This window comes from Silurus meridionalis, chromosome 18 (assembly GCF_014805685.1).
Source record: "Silurus meridionalis isolate SWU-2019-XX chromosome 18, ASM1480568v1, whole genome shotgun sequence".
NCBI classification, from domain to species: Eukaryota; Metazoa; Chordata; class Actinopteri; order Siluriformes; family Siluridae; genus Silurus; species Silurus meridionalis.
This window is the reverse complement of record NC_060901.1, coordinates 23,809,905-23,829,001: the sequence shown is the minus strand read 5'-3', so window position 1 is coordinate 23,829,001 and position 19,097 is coordinate 23,809,905. Positions and strand designations below refer to the sequence as shown.

The 19,097-nt window shown below is 39.7% G+C and overlaps 2 protein-coding genes across 5 annotated transcripts in view; one reads left to right on the top strand and one right to left on the bottom strand.

Moving 5' to 3' along the window:
* The first annotated feature begins 786 nt into the window (after positions 1-786).
* LOC124401331 (nuclear receptor coactivator 7) lies at positions 787-12,904 on the top strand. Of its 4 annotated transcripts, none has more exons than XM_046873533.1 (16): positions 787-1,127; positions 1,500-1,634; positions 3,549-3,718; positions 4,914-4,984; positions 5,093-5,200; positions 5,307-5,372; positions 6,776-6,886; positions 7,045-7,229; positions 7,694-8,454; positions 9,149-9,320; positions 10,318-10,465; positions 10,596-10,721; positions 10,882-11,034; positions 11,145-11,240; positions 11,366-11,439; positions 11,511-12,904. In XM_046873533.1, the coding sequence occupies exons 2-16, from the start codon at positions 1,597-1,599 to the stop codon at positions 11,644-11,646; spliced, it is 2,415 nt and encodes an 804-aa protein (XP_046729489.1). In that variant the 5' UTR covers positions 787-1,127; positions 1,500-1,596; the 3' UTR covers positions 11,647-12,904. The 4 variants fall into 4 exon arrangements, with proteins under 4 accessions (XP_046729489.1, XP_046729488.1, XP_046729487.1 ...); XM_046873532.1 differs by having other exon boundaries at positions 788-1,127; positions 7,661-8,454; XM_046873531.1 differs by lacking the exons at positions 787-1,127; positions 1,500-1,634 and adding an exon at positions 3,054-3,205.
* Positions 12,905-15,471: 2,567 nt separating this feature from the next.
* The window catches only part of irf4l (interferon regulatory factor 4 like), a 3,796-nt gene continuing 170 nt past the window's right edge, over positions 15,472-19,097 (bottom strand). The window contains exons 2-9 of the mRNA XM_046873578.1: positions 18,823-19,017; positions 18,514-18,700; positions 17,269-17,348; positions 17,071-17,176; positions 16,883-16,984; positions 16,471-16,806; positions 16,036-16,145; positions 15,472-15,955 (exon numbers count right to left, since the gene is read on the bottom strand). Of these exons, the coding sequence (XP_046729534.1) occupies positions 15,791-15,955; positions 16,036-16,145; positions 16,471-16,806; positions 16,883-16,984; positions 17,071-17,176; positions 17,269-17,348; positions 18,514-18,700; positions 18,823-18,996 (1,260 nt within the window). The 5' untranslated portion in view covers positions 18,997-19,017 and the 3' untranslated portion in view covers positions 15,472-15,790. The remainder of the gene's footprint in view (positions 15,956-16,035; positions 16,146-16,470; positions 16,807-16,882; positions 16,985-17,070; positions 17,177-17,268; positions 17,349-18,513; positions 18,701-18,822; positions 19,018-19,097) is intronic.

Here is a 19,097-nt window from a genome sequence, read left to right as displayed (position 1 = left end):
CTGACAAGTTCTTCCACTCCAACCTTTTCCAAACCATGTCTTCATGAAGCATATTTGTGTCGAAGTATTACCAGTGAAGTGGAATTACAACTCTCCAGCATTCAAGAAAATCGTGTTTGCAAAAAGTATTGGGTCACCTGACCTTTCGTGCTGTATGTGGTTCTTTTCCAAACTGTTCTAGAGACGTTTGATTGTACAGGATGTTTTTAGATGGCGCTATAATAAAATTTTTATTGCATTCACTTGAACTTTGGAAACCCAAAACCTGTTCCAGCATGGCGATGCACAAAGTGAGCTCCTTGAAGATCTGGTTTACATGCTTTGTAAAGGAAGATCTTGCTGCTATAGAGCTCTGATATCATCCCTACTGAACACCTTTGGGATGAATGTGAACGCTGACTGAACCCACCAACATCGTACCACCTATGTGGCTGATGAACACAAATATCCATCACTCCAAAATCTAGTGGAACATCTTCTCAGAAGAGTGGAGGGAATCATAAGAGTGAATTGAAATGTGGAATGCTCAAAAATCACATACGGTACTTATGACCTGGTGACAATCAGGGGTCCACACATTGTACCTTCAACCATCTAGAATGTTCTATATACTAATGTATATCCTAATGCTATAAATTATGACCTATTAATATGCATTGATTATATTAGAAGTATGGAAAGGTTTTTTGGGCGTTTATTTCTTCTGAAACTACTGCTATGGGAATGAAACTCATTGTTATGACCCCTGGTGTGAAGGCACAGAGGTTCAACCCCTCAAACTGGTGTAGGAGAAGGTGGAGTTTGCAGACTCTTGGCCTATCACCATGTCTGCATATTAACACAGTACACTTGTAAACACACTCATACACACTGCTAGCATTCGGGGCTTCCGTTTTTTGTTTTTGTGGGGTTTTTAACGCGGATTTGCTCGCTATCTTTGGATATAAAAACACCAGGCGTTTGCATTGTGAGCACCGCAGAGCCTCTCCATCCAACCCGGGTTGCGGTAATGAACGGCGGCCCCCCCGGAGAAAAACGCTAGCCATCCAAGCTAATAACCAGAGCCGAGGATCCATGTGAGGACACTGGGAATGACTTGAATGAAGATGTAGCTGAATATTGTATAAGTAAGTATTAGTTTTTTTGTGGAAAAATAGTATAGATTTTAATAGATGTTATTTTTAACCTGGCTAACAACGTTACCATATTAGCATCATGTTTAATCTATTAGGCAGCTGATAATACAAACAAAATGGCGAGAAGCTTAACAATTATAGATTTAAATACTGTAAGAAACTATTAGTTCGCCTTTTAAAAAGCATTATTCCCAACAAAACATATCCTATTCATTGATTTTCATTTAAAACATGATTTTTGTCATATCTTCATCACAGGTCGTATGATGGTTGGAGACCATTGTGTTGTGTTTGGGAATTTGTTTTTGTTTTTGTTTGTATTACATGGATCATATTTCAAATATTATTATTTTCCTACCATAGATAAATAAATAAACAAAAAGTGTTGGCCAGAAAAGGAGTGGAAGCTTCTGGACCTGAGACCTGGGCTTGTTTATCTGTAAGAAGAATTTTGTTCCTGATGGAGAAGAAAGAGAATAGGCCCAGCTACTTCGCCAGGTAATTCAGAGTATATGTATTTTTATACACACACACACACACTATATTGCCAAAACTATTAAGTCACCTGACCTTTCCTATATCCCTATATCTGGTTATTTTCCAAACTGTTACCACAAATCTGGAGGCATGCAATTGTACAGGACGTCTTTAGATGGCGCTATAATAAGATTTCTCGTTCACTTGAACTTAGAAACCCAAAAAGGCATGGCGAAGCCCCTGTGCACCAAGCGAGTTTCTTGAATGTTGAGTCCTTGTTGGCTGCTTTTTCTTCACTCTAAAATCATTTCAATTGGATTCAGATTAAGCGATTAAATGTGGAGGCGAAATCAAATGGCTGTTTCATAACCCTAATGTTTAGGGTCATTGTGCTGTTGGGGGAAGAAAATGGGAAAGCAATAGTTTGGATGTCTTCAGTATTAATGTACAATGTTGAGAATAAAAGGAAGAAAGAAAAACCACTAGAGGAGAAGGCGTGTCCAAACGTTCGACTGGTACTTTAGGTGGAAACCCGGAACTGAAACGGGCTCAGCTGCGTACTTAAAACCGGCTAACATCGAGGAACGTTCTCAACATGTTCCGAACATCCTACCCGTTGAGTTCTTGTTCCTGTCATTGTCCCATTTTAAGACCCGTCCAATTATGTACAGTTTGTGTCTGCAGTTTCAGACTGATTCCTGGGAATTCCCCAAATTTCTATGTGGATTTCATCTCGATGCATTTTATTCATCTAGCAACATTCCAGTCTATTTACGCCGAGTAATGATTTTCGAAGCGTTACATCCTTAGAGACTTTATATCGGTTAGTTTTACACCGTCTCCTAAATCCTCATAGGCTGAAAACGCCAACATTTGACATCGCCGCTGTTGTAGAAAGACCGAGCGAGCGATTCTGTTGTTGTTGCGGTCTCTGTATTTTGACTTAACATCTGTAATGAGAGAAATGCCCTTGTAGGCAGATGGTTATAATTTATAGCTCTTTCTCTCTCTCACAGGAATTGTATTTTTTTGCATTCCATTATCAGGGGAATCCACTGCTTCCTTTCTTCATTCACATGAGAACCAAATAATGTTGGACCTCTCTGCAGGCCTGTTGTTCCCCCAAATAATGTGAGCTTCAAATGCAACTTAAATGACCCGCAATAATGTTTTAGACTCTATCTATTAGATTGAATATTAGAGTGTGTATATAGAGTTTATTCAGTTATATCAGTCTTGTAAATCAATGTGTAGAGGAAATAGGATTCGGTTGATAACGTGCTGTAAAACGCAAGGAGAAGTGCAAGTGGGTCAGGTTTGTTGAGCTAAGAGCCTCTGTTGGCTCTCACTACCTTCGTTATTGATTAAACATGTGACTAGGCTTGGCTTATGCTTACATCATATGCTTCCAAAGTGTTCTCATGCACTGGCACAACTTTCGCTCTCCGGCGTTCTCCGTCGCTCCGAGATCTCGTGCGGTCGCTCGGGTTTGGACATCGGATGGACGTTGACGGCATCAGCAGCGTCTGTAGTTCTGCAGGAGTTCCCCATCTCTCGGGTCTGTTAGTGAGACTTAAAAGCACGCATGAATGGTGAGATTCTTGCTTTCGGCTTAAGTGTATGGAGAGGTTTTTTATTCGCGTCCTAATGCATCCTAATGCTCGATGTGGGTTATTGAGAACAGTGGATGGGACTCGTGTTAATGCGCTCAAAGAGCAAAGACTCGTTTTTTATTTTATATTTATTTTTTGTCATATTAAAATAATAGATTAAAATAATTGTAATAGTAGAGAAACTGAGAGTCAGGGATGTCGATTGGTAATTTCCTCACCCCCACACCTACGCATACACACCACGTCCAGAAGAACTTCTCCTTTTCAGCGAGCTCACGTTTCATTTTGGATGCAAATAATCCCGTCGTGTTATTACTTTCAGGCTGAAGAAGAGGCGGCAGCTGAAGCAGGGCCAATCGGAGAGAGCCGTGGCTAAGGAAAGCCAATCCGATGCAGACTCGAAGGGATCAGTCATCTGTGAACCCGCCCCCGCCGCACAGCTCAAAAACGAAAAGTCCAGTAAAACCGAGAGAACTCTGAGCGGAGAGTCAGGTAAGACGACGGCAGTCATAACCGTAGTCGAGAAATATTACCGTTTGAGAATTTGCATGCAAGAATCGAGGCTTTCGGTGAGGGAGGACCGCCACACCTTTAGGGGTTTTCCCTGCACGTTTCATCATGATCAGCCGCAATTTGCTAGATTTCAGGGAACAATAAATGCAGTGGCTGAAATCTATAGCCTCTGTTTATTCCTTTGTGCTTTACTAAGCTTTCAGAGATCTGGAGTATTATGTCACAGGAAAAAAGGGCTGCACTCATGGAGACAAACGCAAACACTCGCTCTCATCGTAAACACAGGCTCCTGAAACTATTTGCTGAGCAGACAATAACACAGGGCCAGGTGAAAGATCGGCACTTATTTGTAAAGGAAGTTACATAGCTACTAGGACTTGGCACTAGAAATGTGTTTTTTTTTAATTAATATGATTATTTATAAAAGCATTGGGAGCGCCAGTGCAAACGTTCAGTTTTTTTTTTTATACATTTTTTTTTAATTAAACATTGTTATTGCCAACATCTTGAAGGAACAATAGAGAATCGTCGGTTCGTCCCAGCCTTCTTTTGCAATTTCTTTAACGATTTAACGATATTTGTGCCAAATTTGTTTCCATCGTCTGAAAATTTGCTGTAGAAATTTGACCTTTTGTACAGTGGTCAATTTTAATACATGTAATTAAGGATCTAGAAATAACCCTGAACTTTAAATATACTTTTTTTTAGCAAGATATCGAACTTGATATCAAAGACTACTTGATTGTCATTTTTACATGTCCAAGTTTGTCAGGAAGCTGTTTATCAGGGGGTCAACCGTTGTACGGCGTCCTCGGACCGATCTATAGTTAAGTGAGAGTTTGGTGGTGCTGTGGCTTGAAACCTTGACCTGGCCCAAACCAATTTCCTTGCATAGTTTTAAATCATTTTGGACCCTAACTGTAGTGCAGGATGTAAAAATGATTACCAGAATCCAATAGGGTTAGGGTTAGGGTTAGGTTAGGTTATACTAATACTGTCTGTAATTAGACTGTAGAAAGGACATTACTCATAATCACACTCTTGGTATCCCCCAAATACCAAGGGTCCCCTCATGGTTTCTTCCTCATACCATCTAAGGGAGTTTTTCCTTGCCACAGTCACCACATAAACTAAAAACTGTCATTGTTCCACATTGACTTGAACCTTCTTTCAGGCAACAACTGCAAAACCAATGAACAGCCCAAGAAAGAGAAAAGGAAGCCTCCAGGCACCGTGGATTACACGGTAAATGAAAGCTTTCATCTTTCAGCCTCTACACTGTAACGAATGTAGTAGTAATAATGTGTGTGTTGATAGTTCAAAGGTTTGGAATTAAAAGATGTATGTTTGCAGGTGAGCTCGAAGGACACCTTAAACAGCATTGCACTACAATTCAATATCACCCCAAATAAACTAGTGCAGCTGAATCGGCTGTTCTCTCGCAGCGTGCTTCCAGGGCAGGTGAGCCTCATCCTGTACTTTACAAGTCTCTCGCAGACTCTCTTAATCTCCCATTTGTATTTAGATTGTCATACCCTGAGTTTTCTTTTTTGTCCATTCCTCACAGAAACTGTTTGTCCCTGATTTGGGGCAGTCAGAGACGACCAAAGATTTCCCCGAAAACGTGTTACAGGTAGTATATCTGCGGAAGTCGTGAGTTAACGCATAGCATCTGCAAAATGTTAATAAAATGGTGATTAAGACTCCTTGTTTATTTCTTTAAATTGCCTTGAATAAGCGTATATATATATATATATATATAAACAATTAAAACCTCCAAATAAATTAAAATTATACCAGATAAAACCAAAATAATAAACTCCAGCAAAAAAATCATATTTCTATCAGTAAAACTTGTTTTGCTGACGCGCCAAGTCTCAAATCGAGCACCGACAATCCGCACATCCGGCGATTAAAACCGTCCGTGTATGTGTATGTGTGTATGTGTTGCTCCCTGCATGATTATTTAATTTTCCAGCATCTTCTCCATATTGTACACCCTTTCAACCATTTGTTTTATATCGCAATTTTCTTTCCCATGGCAGCTGAGGCCCTCATCCGCAACTAAGTTGCAAACATTCATCGATTCTCAAGAAGATGACAAGTTACAGAGCTGGGGGTGTAAACTTTTGAGCAGGTTAATCCTTCTGGTTGAGCAGGTTAATCCTCCTCCGTATATTGTAATTTGTTCCTGTGGGATATGTGTAAATAACTTATGTGGATTCTGAGAGGCAGCACTAAATAGAAAAACAATGATCTATTTGCACCGATCATCACGTTCAAAAGTTTACACCTTTTCTCCTAATGTATTTTGTTACCTTTTTGAAAACTAATAAATTTGCACAAATAATAACGTGGACTTCCTAGAGACTTTTTTCTTAAGAAGCATAGGCGGTTTATATGGTCAGGATAAACAATGGAGTAACAATTCCATAGTTTTATTCTGGTTTATTTTTGTGAATTTAATTATTATTGGGTCTTGTGGACTATATGCAAACATCTGCTATATGAAATATTCAGGGCAGTACTAAATAAATAAATAAATAAAAAGAAAACACTGATTTTTCTTATTTAAAAAAATAAAAAAATAAAAAAATAAAAAATCCTTAACTTATATGTATTCATAGAACCCAAATGGCTCCAGATTTTATATACTTTACCAGCAGATGATTAGAGACCTGGACACTGTTTGAATTAGATGTCGGTCGATTTTTCCGATAGCTAGGTTGGATCGTACTTGCCGATAACTGATAATCAATTTTTTAAAACGGATACAGAATTAAAAAATAAATAAAATAACGCTCCATGTAAAATAGTAGGATTTTATTAAAAAAAACATTAAAAAAATTATCATAAAAAAAGTGCACGTGGTAACAGTGATTTTCCTCTAAAGGCTGTTCTTGTACCTTATAAAGCGACCCGGAAAAACTATTGCCTAAACTAACAATCAGCTATCGGTGACGATTAATCTGCAAAAACAGTGAATATGTGGACTTCTAGTTTGAATGTAGTTTCTAAGGCAAACTTGTGTTTCAGAATGACGAATCAAGCTGCAGGCCACGTCGCCGAGAACTCTCTCCTCCTTCTGAGGACGAGAGCCCGGCGAGATTTCTCAAGATGAGCTGCAAGTACTTCACTGATGGCATGGCGAGTAGCTTTGTTTCTAATTCTAGGCTTAGTATTAAACAGGGTTTATTTGCTCGATTGTCAAGTTTTTTGACATTTTGACAAAAAAAATAAAACGGACCAATGACAAAGGAAATTTCTAAAAATGAAGGAACTTTGTCAACTTCCTTCTTTCTCAGGGAGTTGTTGGCGGTGTGATGATTGTGACCCCCAACAACATCATGTTTGACCCGCATAAGTCAGATCCTCTGGTGATCGAGCACGGCTGTGAGGAGTACGGTCTCATCTGCCCGATGGAGGAGGTGCTCTCTGTGGCTCTGTATGACGACGTGTCCCGCATGCAGCTCAAGGACGCTCTGCCGTCGTAAGCAGCAAAGAATTTCTCTTTCTCCTTCTCGTCCTTTTGTGCATTCTGCCTCAAATCTTGTTATGTGCGTAGGCGTGTTTATAGAACGGCAGGCATTGGTTATCACATGATGCAGCATTGTTTTATTGGTATTATTGACTGGGTTGTGTTTGCATTTTAGTGTCTCCACGAGCTCTCGCAATACTCTAGAATTCCCATTCCAATTTATCATTATGCAGTTTGTTTGTTTTTTTTTTTTGTTCTATAATTTACATTTTCTTATTTTTCATACGTTTCCTTGAGTTTTCTTTGCTTTTGTATTGAGTTTCATCATTCAGTCATCATTATCATTTTGTTTTCCTTCAGTTTTGTCATATTTAAGTTCTTATTGTTTTGTTTCTCTTTTAATTTTTCCATCACCCACGCGATGGCCGCTGTCTCATCGGTAGTGACATACCTCAGGATCTGTGTCCATTATACAGGCCAGGTGAGTGGGTGGAACTTCCATCCGAACAGGACCTGAACCCTTTTAGCCGCTACGAGGCCCTCGGCAAACCCAACCGCCCGATCATATTAGATGACATCGAAACGGCGACCGATTGCCCCCAAGCTGACAAATCGCCATCTGACGAAGGCTTCACTGAACTTGAGCTCTTACAGAATGACTCAGGAACTGAGAACGGAAGCACCGAAACTTCTCACAGCAGGCCCCAGACTGCCAACACTACCTGCTTGAGTTTGGAGGAGGTATCCTTTGTGGAACCAAAAATGAGTGTGCCTCTTCTCCCAGACCAGAAAGTGGAGGCAGTGAGGTCATGTGAGGCAGACCAAGTAGAGGAGGATGAAGGCCTTCATAATCGTTCCACAGACGAGAACATAGAGCCGGTCTTGGAAGGAGATAAAAGCAGCACTGGAACAGAACTTAGTGAAACAGGAAACAGGGTTACTTCAGGGGATGAAGAAAAAGATGCAGAGGATTCAAATAAGGCTGAAATTCTCACTCGCAATTCTCTGCAAGCGGAGGAAGTTGTAATGGCTGAGGACCAAAAAAGAACCGTAAGCTCCAGTGATCTGATAGGGGATGCTGGAAAATGTAGTTCTTCTGGACCAAGTGATGAAGACTATAACCAGAATATGAAGAGACCAAATGCAGATGAAGTGCTTAACAAGAAGGAGGAAGATTCGCAAAATGAAGAAACGGAGATGTCATGGCTGATGAAACGGATGCAGGGTCCAATCGAAGGTAAGAGGATTGAAAGATGTTTGTGAAAAAAAAATGAGTAAATTTAATTTTTAGAAGTTGACCGATGAAATATTTTATTTGATTTATTTTTTATTAGCACCGATCATGTTTGATGAATCTATCAGCAAAAATTCAAACCGATAGTTTTTCCGGGTTGCGCTATACAGCACGAGAGCAGCCTCTAAATTTATTTTTTATTTTTTCATGTTTGTATATAACTGTTATTTGAGTGTGTTACTTTTTGTTTTTAGTTTGAATGTGTCTTTTTTATTTTTCTCAATTTGTATTAATATAATTACCGGTCATTCACATATTAATGATTGTTTTTCCGTAATTAAGTTCAGCACTTTTTTACAGTGTTATTATTTTAAAAATCCAGTATCCAATTTAAAAAAAAAAAAAAAAAACGGTTTGTTATCCGTTATCGGCAAGTACAATACAACCTGAATATCATTATTGGTAAAAATCTGTCGACCTCTAGTAATAGAATCCAATGTTGGTCATGAAGACACATCAGCAAGTGTAAATGGACATAAAATATAATTTGGCAGGAAAATACAGAACTGAAACACTCTCCTCATCCGTTAGTATGGTGGCATTGCGAAAACAAAAGAGACTCTGAAACCCTAGTACCTTTTTTATAACACTGTCTGTTTGGTTGTGAATAAATAAGGGGACATTATTGCTTTTGCAGATATGCTACTGTCTGCAGAAGAGAAAAGCAAGAAACCACCCATGTTTCTCTGCTTCAAAGTGGGGAAGCCTATGAAGAAATCCTTTGCTACAGGTCGAACCTCTAGCCCCACTCTCTTTTTTGAGAGCAGAGGGAAGCACCCAGAGTACTGGTTTGCAGTGCCTCAGGAAAGGTATGTTGTAGCTTGTGTGTTATCAATGCAACATGAAAGATATCAGTATATAGGAAAAGAGTGTCTTATGTTAATGTCGTTGGGCTGCAGTGAGCCTTCAGAATGGTGTTTATTATTCCTATAGGAAAAGAGCTTGTGCCAAAGGTGTTACTATAATTCTATAATCACAACGGGGGGGGGCATCTAGAAAGTTCAATCCATCTCATGCATCTAATTAGACCATTTTCTAGCCGTCATTGAAGCAGCTGGCATGGGATGTGGCTGGAAGGCTGTTGAGGACCATCATAGTAGTGATCCTATGTTTTGTGCTGGGTTTAAAAAATCTGTCTGTCAGAAGGACAACTTGGAATATTTCCAAAATTCCTCAGATGATGTTTCTAGAAGGTTTTTTTTTTGTTCAGGATTTCTTCAAGAGGAGATTCTATAGAAATCTACATTCTAAAGCACTTGACAAGGTTGGGGTTTGATGACAAACTGGAATGATGATTGGTGTCTTTTTATTTATTTATTTTTAATATATTCCAAAATACCAGAAGGTATTTTTTTCATCTGGGAAATAAAAGGAAAACTCTATGCTGATACTGCCCCCTAGCTGTGGAACAAAGGACCACCTCTTGCACAGTTGTTTCGCCGTCATCCTTGACACCAGTGTTTTCTTTTCATGTGCTCGTGCAACACTGTGGTACTTCCATCCTTCGCTTTGCATCGTTTGCGGGTTACAGAGGGTTCTTTGTTGCGTTTAATATTAAATGCTCCCATGACTTGGATGCACACTTTTTTTCCTGCTTCCGGGTGATCCTGTACCGTCCGCTATTTTGCAGGCGGCTCTGTTATCTTACCGTCACGCAAACCCATAACTTGAGCAGGCCAACTGATTAATAACGCCATTCGTTATTAGCTAAACTTGCAAAAATAAATAAATAAATAAATAAATGTTAGTAATTTTGCTTTGACAACTCTGTGCTTTTTACAAATTTTTGTATTAAAATTTTTTTAGGGTGGACCATCTGTACTCATTCTTCATCCAGTGGTCTCCTGATGCCTACGGAAAAGATGCACAGGAGCAGGGCTTCGTAGTGGTGGAGAAGGACGAACTTAACATGATTGATAACTTCTTCAGTGACCCAGTGCCAAGAAATTGGGAGGTAAATGCCAGTTGCCTGATCTAGTGTTGCAGTTCAAGATCGTTTTTGTCAGTTTTCTTTGTCCTATGTGAAATCGAAGACGGTTGTGAGGCGATGTATCGATTGTAGAGCTTCTCGAACCTTTCCTCAGATCATCACCATGAACGAAGCAAGGAGGAGGCAAAGTTTTGGCAATTTCGAAGATGAGGAACCACTGGACCTGTTGTCCGTTCTAACGGACCCCAGCGCGTTATTTGAGGATACGCATATCGAGAAGGTTCTTTAGAAATATATGTTTATTTGATTTCATGCAGTGGAATGAATATACACAATATATATATATATATATATATATATATATATATATATATATATATATATATACAATATCTGCGCGATATTTCCACTCCATTGACCTCACGATGTGGCGTCTGCAGCTGGCTGCTCGACTCCCGGCTCGGGTTCAGGGGTATCCGTGGAGACTGGCCTACAGCACAGTGGTGCACGGGACCAGCTTGAAGACTCTGTACAGGAACCTCGGGGAGCTGGACTGCCCTGTGCTGATGGTCATCAAAGACATGAACGACCAGGTACACACACACACACACACACACACACACACACACACACACACACACTTGATATGGCACGCTGTCATACCTGATAAACAATATTTTGATTTTTTTTCATTTCTTTCCAGATTTTTGGAGTTTTCTCCACTCACCCATTCAGAGTTAGTGAACATTATTATGGCACCGGGGAGACTTTCCTCTACACCTTCAGCCCTGAAATTAAGGTCAGGATACAACCGTATCACTAAATTAAATTATATGGAATGTGAAAAATGTGTACAAAATAATAGTAATAATGATACAATTAATAATAAAAAATAACGTCGCCTTTTTCCCTCTTCGATTCAAGGTGTTTCGTTGGACTGGAGAAAACTCCTACTTTGTAAAGGGAAACTTGGACTCGCTCCAGATCGGAGGTGGAGGGTAAGCGAAACCGTGTACACGTATGTTGACTAATACACAGTCCGCATTTAATCTCGCGTGTATCTCGCCAGGGGTCACATCGGCCTGTGGCTGGACGCCGACCTGCACCACGGAACCACCTCCAAATGCTCGACGTTTAACAACCAACCGCTGTCATCGCAACAAGACTTCACCGTGCAAAATCTCGAGGTCTGGGCCTTCGAGTGAACCGCAAACAACCTACACTATACACGCACTTTCTTTCTTTCACGTATCATGCGAGAAAAAAAAAAAGGTATAAATGCATATAAATATATGAATACAAAGAATCCTAAACTTAATGGCAAGCGATTATAAAACGCCGTCGTCTACTGCTGTTTATGCGGAGCTGCACTTTTCCGTAAAGGTCTGTCCAAACTGTCCAGGTTGTGCGTCGAGCTTCTAGCGATTAAAGGTGAGAGAGAAGCGTGCCTCAATTAGACTGCCTTAATATCGCACACCTTTCCCAGCATGCAATACAGTATCCGAGCTCTGCATAGATATAACCCTTATAGGCTGTGAATGCAGAGCCTTAGCCATAATTCATGACCGGATCCTCTGAGCGAGCTGAAGTTTGATATATATTTTTTCCGCATTTCTGTGGATTCGTTACGCCGATGTTTACAAACGGGAGATCAGTTCGGTTAGGGTTCAAAGAGGACGCACGATACGGACGTTCGCATTAAAAACACACATTCCTATCGTCTTGACCAAAGCGTTTTATTTATGCCTATCTATACGTGTACATTTTCGTTTTATATTTGTGTTTTTAATATTCGAAATCATGTCGTTTTTGTTTTGTTGTTTTAATCGAAGGTTCTGTTCGCACGTTCCCTGCATGCGAGGATCCCGTTCACTTCTTCCGTGCGCATTTACGTGATTTATTTTCAATCGTAAACGACCCCGTTCGGTCGGCACTAAGCTGAAAAGGGCACATGGTGGAAGTGATGTCAGTATTAGAGGTTTTTGCCGCCGATTAAATTGTTGACTGTTTCACTGCGGCAGCGTTGCAGGTCGCTCGCTAACGGCGCGCGCTACAAAAGCTGTGAAGGATGACAGATTTATGTAATGAAGCACTATTCTGTGTATGAACGTGACTAACTCGTGTTTATCGTACAATCTCGGGCAAAGGAAGTTCTTGGTTTTGCAAATCGATAGACTGAAATGAATTTTGAAAAAGTTGTGGTGTTTTTGTTTGTTTTTTTTGTCACACAGTTGAATATTTGGATGATCTTCATCACTACAGTCAGAAACCCCCATGTAATCGTTGTATTGGTGAACAATTTCAATGAAGCCTCGTTTTTTCCCTCAGTAATTGCGATCGGTCATTTCAGTTTGTCCGTACGCCGGTATGTGCACTAAATTCCTCATGTTTCAACGGTTTGCTGTGTTCGAATGTAAAAAAAAAAACAAAAAAAAGGGAAATAAATATGTCCATGAAAATCCATTTCACTTTAAATGTCCCAAAGTGTTCATTCCTTGAATCCGAAACGCGTCCGGTTCTATTTCAACGCTCCCGACTGCCCAGTTGCACAGCACCTTGGGAAGTGGGAAGCTTTTTATCCTGAGATTTTCCGGCAAGGTTGCTTCAGGCTGTACAAGGTATTATTTGCTAGAACTGGCATTATAATATCAATACAAGCTTTTTTGCATAGTAACTTCAAGCCCTGCAGATGTTCTTTCCTCAAAAAATCATGGCCAGCTTCCACTTATTTCATACAACCATGTTAAATGTTACATTACTGGGTTCTGTGCAATCCCGTAGCCAGGATTCAAGTGCTCATGTCTGATTGGCCAGTTTTTATTCACTGTGAGTCACACGAACCATTAGTTTTTCCTGGTCATACCTCCTGGGCATTTTCACATTCCCCAGTAGCTAGCTCAGGGTTGGGGGCGGAGGTTTAGGGGACTCCTCCACTCGTTACACATTGTTGACTGCTGTACCTTCTAATATTTCAAAGCTCTAGTTTTTCAATATGAATTTCCACTTATGTCCTCCAGCAATTATTGTATCATCTTTAGGATACAGGAAGTTCCCTGCAAAGTTCTGGTTATGGCACCGAAGTGACAAACGAGACTTTGATTTCAACACCCTGACTACCAGTCCAGTTTTGAGAGTTTTGCCCTTTTTTTTGAGCGAGTTCCCATCTAAAGTAATTTCGCAGCACACAGCTTTGTGGATATACCACTACCCTACATGGTTCCTTTGGAGTCTGTTGATGTACCTCAGGTACCTTTTGGGGGGGGATTTCTGGCCCTGTTCAAACTTGCCAAACAGTTTTAAGTCTTGCTAGTATATTAGCGCCAGCACAGCATTATACATGCCCTGCGGTGTCATTTGGACCATAGGACACTGTAGCGCAGAAGGTTAGCCAGTACAGCGGTGTAGGTCATTTCCCTAGGCTTTAGATATGCTGAACATGCAGGCCATACTGTCACATGAACATCTCCTACTAATGTACCTTAAACTCTGTGCTCCTGCTTCCTGAGGCCTCCTTGGTTCTATAACCACCTATTAGGGTTGTGCTGTTACTTTTTGCCATTGCTGGTACATTGTTCTGATGCTAACCCACCCTTCCCCCAAGCTCTGGCATTTCAGTCTCTAACAAAAGTAAGTGCACCCTCACATTCAACCATTTTATTACATGTTCTCAAGGGACAATACTATAGAAATGAAACTTGGGTATATTTTAGTAGTCATTGTGCAGCTTGTATATCAGTACAGATGTACTGTCCTCTTACAATAACAACATGCAGTCTAAATAACTGGCAACAAAAGTGAGTACACCCTCAGGGAACATGTTAAAACTGTGTCCAAAGTGTGAATATTTTGTGTGAGCACCATTGTTATGTAGCACTGCCCTAATCGTCCTGGGTATGGAATTCACCAGAGCTGCACAGGTTGTTGCTGGGATCCTCTTTCACTCCTCCATATTGACATCACGGAGCTGCTGGATGTTAAACACATGCCACTTTTCCAACTTATGTTTGAGGAGCCCCACAGGTGCTCAATAGGGTTCACGTCTGGAGATATATTTGGCCACTCCATCACCTTCAGATTTCTCAGCAAGGCAGTTCTCATTTTGGTGGTGTGTTTGGGGTCGTTTTTATGTTGGTTTTATGTTGAGGGTGACATGTTCTGCTTCAGAATGTACATGTTTCACCTCACTGAACCGCAGCTCCCCAGTACCAGCAGCAGTCTGTATGACCCCGACCACTGTACTGTAACTCAGTTTCAGGATGTTACTAATCGTCTTACAGCCTCTGCATCATTGTGAAGAGCAACGATTCCAATTCTCAAATCTTTAGAAAGTCTTTACCATGAGATGCATGTTGAACATCCAGTGGTCAGTATGAGAGAATTGGACTCAAAGCACCAAATCTTAACTGTTTTAATACAAGATACACACATTTGTATGGTCAAGCAGACAGAAACATGAACATGATGAATAGGACGTGTGGCTTTGCACGTTTACACGTGTTATCACTGAGGGTGTACTCACTAATTTTGACACAAATCTGTACTGCTATACAAGTTGACTACATTGACTACTCTAAAATATATCCATGTTTAATTTCTATAATATTGTCCCTTATGAACTAAAATTGTTGCTGAAATATGAGGGGTGTACTCACTTTTTTAAGAGTGTGTGTGTGTGTGTGTGTATATATATATATATATATATATATATATATATATATATATATATATATATATATATATATATATATACACACATACATAGTATATAGTACAAGAGCCTATAAATATGGACTATTTATTGCAAATATTACATCATGACCTTGCTGGAAAATCTCCACACATCTGCATCCACCTCTGGCTTTTCAGGGGTTCCGTGAGCAGCAGCGTCACTAGACTCCTACGTTCCCAACAATGTATGTTCTATTTATTGTTGCGATGTTAAATCAAATAAGAATAAAATATATATATATATATATAAATATAACACAAGAATTGTTCTGTGGTTTTGTAGTTGCCTGGATTTATTTTTAAATAAGCCACATTTGAGAAAGAATGCATTAAAGACAAAAAAAATAAAAAATAAAAGCTTAATTTTTAAAGGTTGCATTCTTTTTCCTCGTACCAGATCATTTAGAAAAATTTCATCCGTACATTTAATTTTTTCAGACTTATTTATTGCAGTGAAAGGAAGTCTATAATGAGCAAGATGCCATATAATTACAGTAATGCTACTACAGAAATACTAAAAAAAAAACTGCCAGACTTTTCCCCCTTCCTGCTCCAGACGCTGGTTTAATGCAATTTGAACAAGCAAAACAGTAGGTTATCTCCTCTCCTGTCCCACGGAATCTAGTCATGCAACATGTCCTGCTGTTGGGAACTCCCCGTGTAGTAGTTCTGCTGAGAAAGGGGCACCTGCTCCCACAGCACTGGTGCATTATCAGGAGACCTCATGTGGTGTGCGCTGCTCTGCTGACTCAAGATGAACAACTGGCGAGCAAACAGTGGCTCCACCTATAGGCGAAAAATGGTGACATGGTCCACTTGTTTTCATTTCATTTTGAGTATGCAACAAATGGGATGGTTGTATGTACCTGCACTGTTATTGGCCTCCTGTGAACGTGTATGTCGTTGCACTGCTCGAAATACAGCAGGACCTGGAAGCCTGGTGGAGGACGTGCCTGGAGATAGTAGCCTTGTAATTCTGAAAGACATGATGCATTAGATTAATGGGGAAAACCACAGGTAGTTGTTGTTCATCTGTTTCATGTGCTCACTTCTGGAATCTAGGGCTTTGCTTAAAAAAATCCAGATCATTTAATTTCGAATGTTTCTGAGAAACACAAGAACTTTGAGGATGGATTTGCACTGTGACCTCAACAGTCTGCTACAATGGTTCAGGAACACAGGTTGCTTTTAATTGGAATTGGAACTGAATGGGCATTCGGTGCCACCCAGATGAGGACAGGTTCCCTGTTGAGGCAAGTTCCTCTCAAGGAACCATGAAAGATGCCAAAAACTGCACTAACCTGTAAAGAACTGCTGGATGTCCAGAAGTTTGCTTGTCTGGTTCCTCTCCAGTTTATTTGGTTTGTCAGCATTAGTATTGGTCGAGGTGGTGGGCGCCAGCTCCCAATACACTCTGGCGTTACACAGACGACGGGCACACAGACCATCCGGAGCCATCCAGATCAATACACCACGCTCCAGCTCCGTGCCCTCGCCCTGAGGAAGGGGCACCAGTTCAGGGCCTCCGTAACTCTGGTTCTCCTCGTAAGGAGCCAATCTGCAGCCTTCGGTGCTGAACACGGTCATTTCCCTGATCAGAGAATCCCCACTGAATACCCACACCTGCAGTCTGAGATCTGCAACATGAAGGGTGAGTTAAGATACAAGGAAGAAAATGTGTATGTGGGTATTTGTGTGAATTCTGAAACGTACCCGAGAAGGCGAAAGATCTCATGCTCTGCTCCACGTTAAAGGTGGATGGTGATGGGTCAAAACCATTGCAGCTGTAGAAGGAGTTGCTGAACTGGTAACTGACTGGAAAAAAAAAAAAGAAACATACATAATTATCTTCTTTTATGATGAAAGCGTCCTTTTCTTTCATACATACACAAATTCGGTACCTGGGTCCCAGGACGTGCCGTATGAGTTTGGATTGTAGGGATAGATCTGGACTTGCTCTGGTAAATCTCTCCATCCTTTCTCACCTGGGGGGAGGTAGTTTGAAACCTGGGCCAAAAACACACCAGACGGACCATGAACTTGGCACAATACACACCCTCTCTTTGTAAAGACCATTAGAAATGTTCAAATTTTTTTACTTGACTCTGCAGAGGTGTGTATGTTGGGTACAGTGGGAAGCTGTGAGGGCTTGTCATTGTAGAAGTTCTTTCACAGGACACTGGAAAAAAATCCATTTAGATTTCAGTTCTTAGAATTAGGAGTAAAAAAACAATCAGGAGTCAATCACATATATATATATATATATATATATATATATATATATATATATTTGTTTATTATTCGTGCAACCAAACTCAACATAGAGCATAAAGAGCAAATATACTTGTAAACGTTTTAAAGTAATTATCTTGTTTCAAATGACGTAAAACATCAGGACACCAAACGGAACTTTTGCTATGTTTCCACACGGACCGTTTTAATTGCCGGATGTGCGCAGCATGGCGGATTCATGTGGGAACATAGTTCAAATATGAGTTCCCGCAAATTATTTTTTTTGGGAATACATGAAAATACTACAGAATCCATAGCTAACCAGGAAGTGGCTAACAGCATGCGCTATGGATTATTTATTGTTTTATGTACATCTTGAATAATTTCTGGAATTATTAAAATACGGAGAAAATCCTGACACTTCCGCAAATCGAGGGAGTGAATGAATGACGCAAGAAAGCAATGAATAATCTGTATGCTGAAATAAGTAGAACAGTTAAGTTTTATTATAAGATTATATCTTTAGAAAATGTAATATTCATTTTACAAAAAACACACTTACATATGCATCTGTATTACACAAATAGGGTCTCTAACAAATGAAAACTATTACATTTAATTTTTCATTTATTTAATTCAAATGAATACATTTTATTTCTACCAATTGAATTCATTACTTAATTTAATCAATATTATAAAAAAGTGTATTGCGTTAATTTAATTTAATTCTTTATTTTTTTATAAAACTTTATAAAATATTATTTTATATATTAATTATCCAAGCAGACATTTAAAATAGTTGTAAAAAATTTGAATTGTTCAAATGTTGATCACAAATGTTAATAATAATAATAATAATAATAATAATAATAATAATAATAAAGCGCGTTAATAAAAAAAAGAACAAGCAATTTAATGTTTTGCATTTCTTTCTCCTAACCGTATCGAAACTGAAGCTTAAAAACTGCTAATAAAAAAATAATAATAAAAATGTATACATTTAAAAAAAATTATATATATGAAATTTTAATTTTTTTTTTTTTTTTCTTTTTCAATTATTATTATTATTTAGAGGGATTGTTTTTTTATTCTGTTGATCTTAAATCAGTCACCTTTCTTGGTGCCCTCAGGGATGACCCTGTACACTTTATAAGGATCTGAGGTGTCCAGTTGACTTTTCTCCACCAGCTCCTCGAAGTCGTTGCTCTTGTTGAGGGCGCAGCGGAGGCGCGTTTTCCAGGTCGGAGGATCCGGTTTATCGATGCCTTCGCGATATTTGCCTTTAAAGAGCGCCCAGGCCTGGTGTGTGTGTGTAGGTGTGTGTGTGGGAATGGAAAAAAAATCACACAGCCTGCTTAGTTGAGATGATGATGATGTGTGTGTGTGTGTGTGTGTGTGTGTGTTGGGAATAATTGTATTACCTTAAAGAGCGCCGCGTCTTCTTCACGGTTATAATCCTGCTTGCCGGCGTGTTTCCACGGTATCCGGAACGTGTTCTTCTCGCGGTCCTCCCACACCAGCCCGGGGTATTTCCCTCCATCCACCTGCTCAATCAGCCACTGGCGAAGCTTCCCGTTACCTGAGATCCCAGACATGTTTCAACCTCGTCTCCTTTCCTAAAGGGATGAGATGAAGAGCATTTTTTTTAAATTCCGACAATACAATCAATTAAAATAAATGAATTGATTGAATAATT

Excerpts from the sequence above, each read along its gene's own strand:
- LOC124401331 (XM_046873529.1), top strand. The coding sequence starts at position 3,114 with ATGGACGTTGACGGCATCAGCAGCGTCTGTAGTTCTGCAGGAGTTCCC. Across the intron at positions 4,985-5,092 it reads CAGGCACCGTGGATTACACG|GTGAGCTCGAAGGACACCTT; the intron begins GTAAATGAAAGC and ends GTATGTTTGCAG. Across the intron at positions 6,887-7,044 it reads AGTACTTCACTGATGGCATG|GGAGTTGTTGGCGGTGTGAT; the intron begins GCGAGTAGCTTT and ends CTTCTTTCTCAG.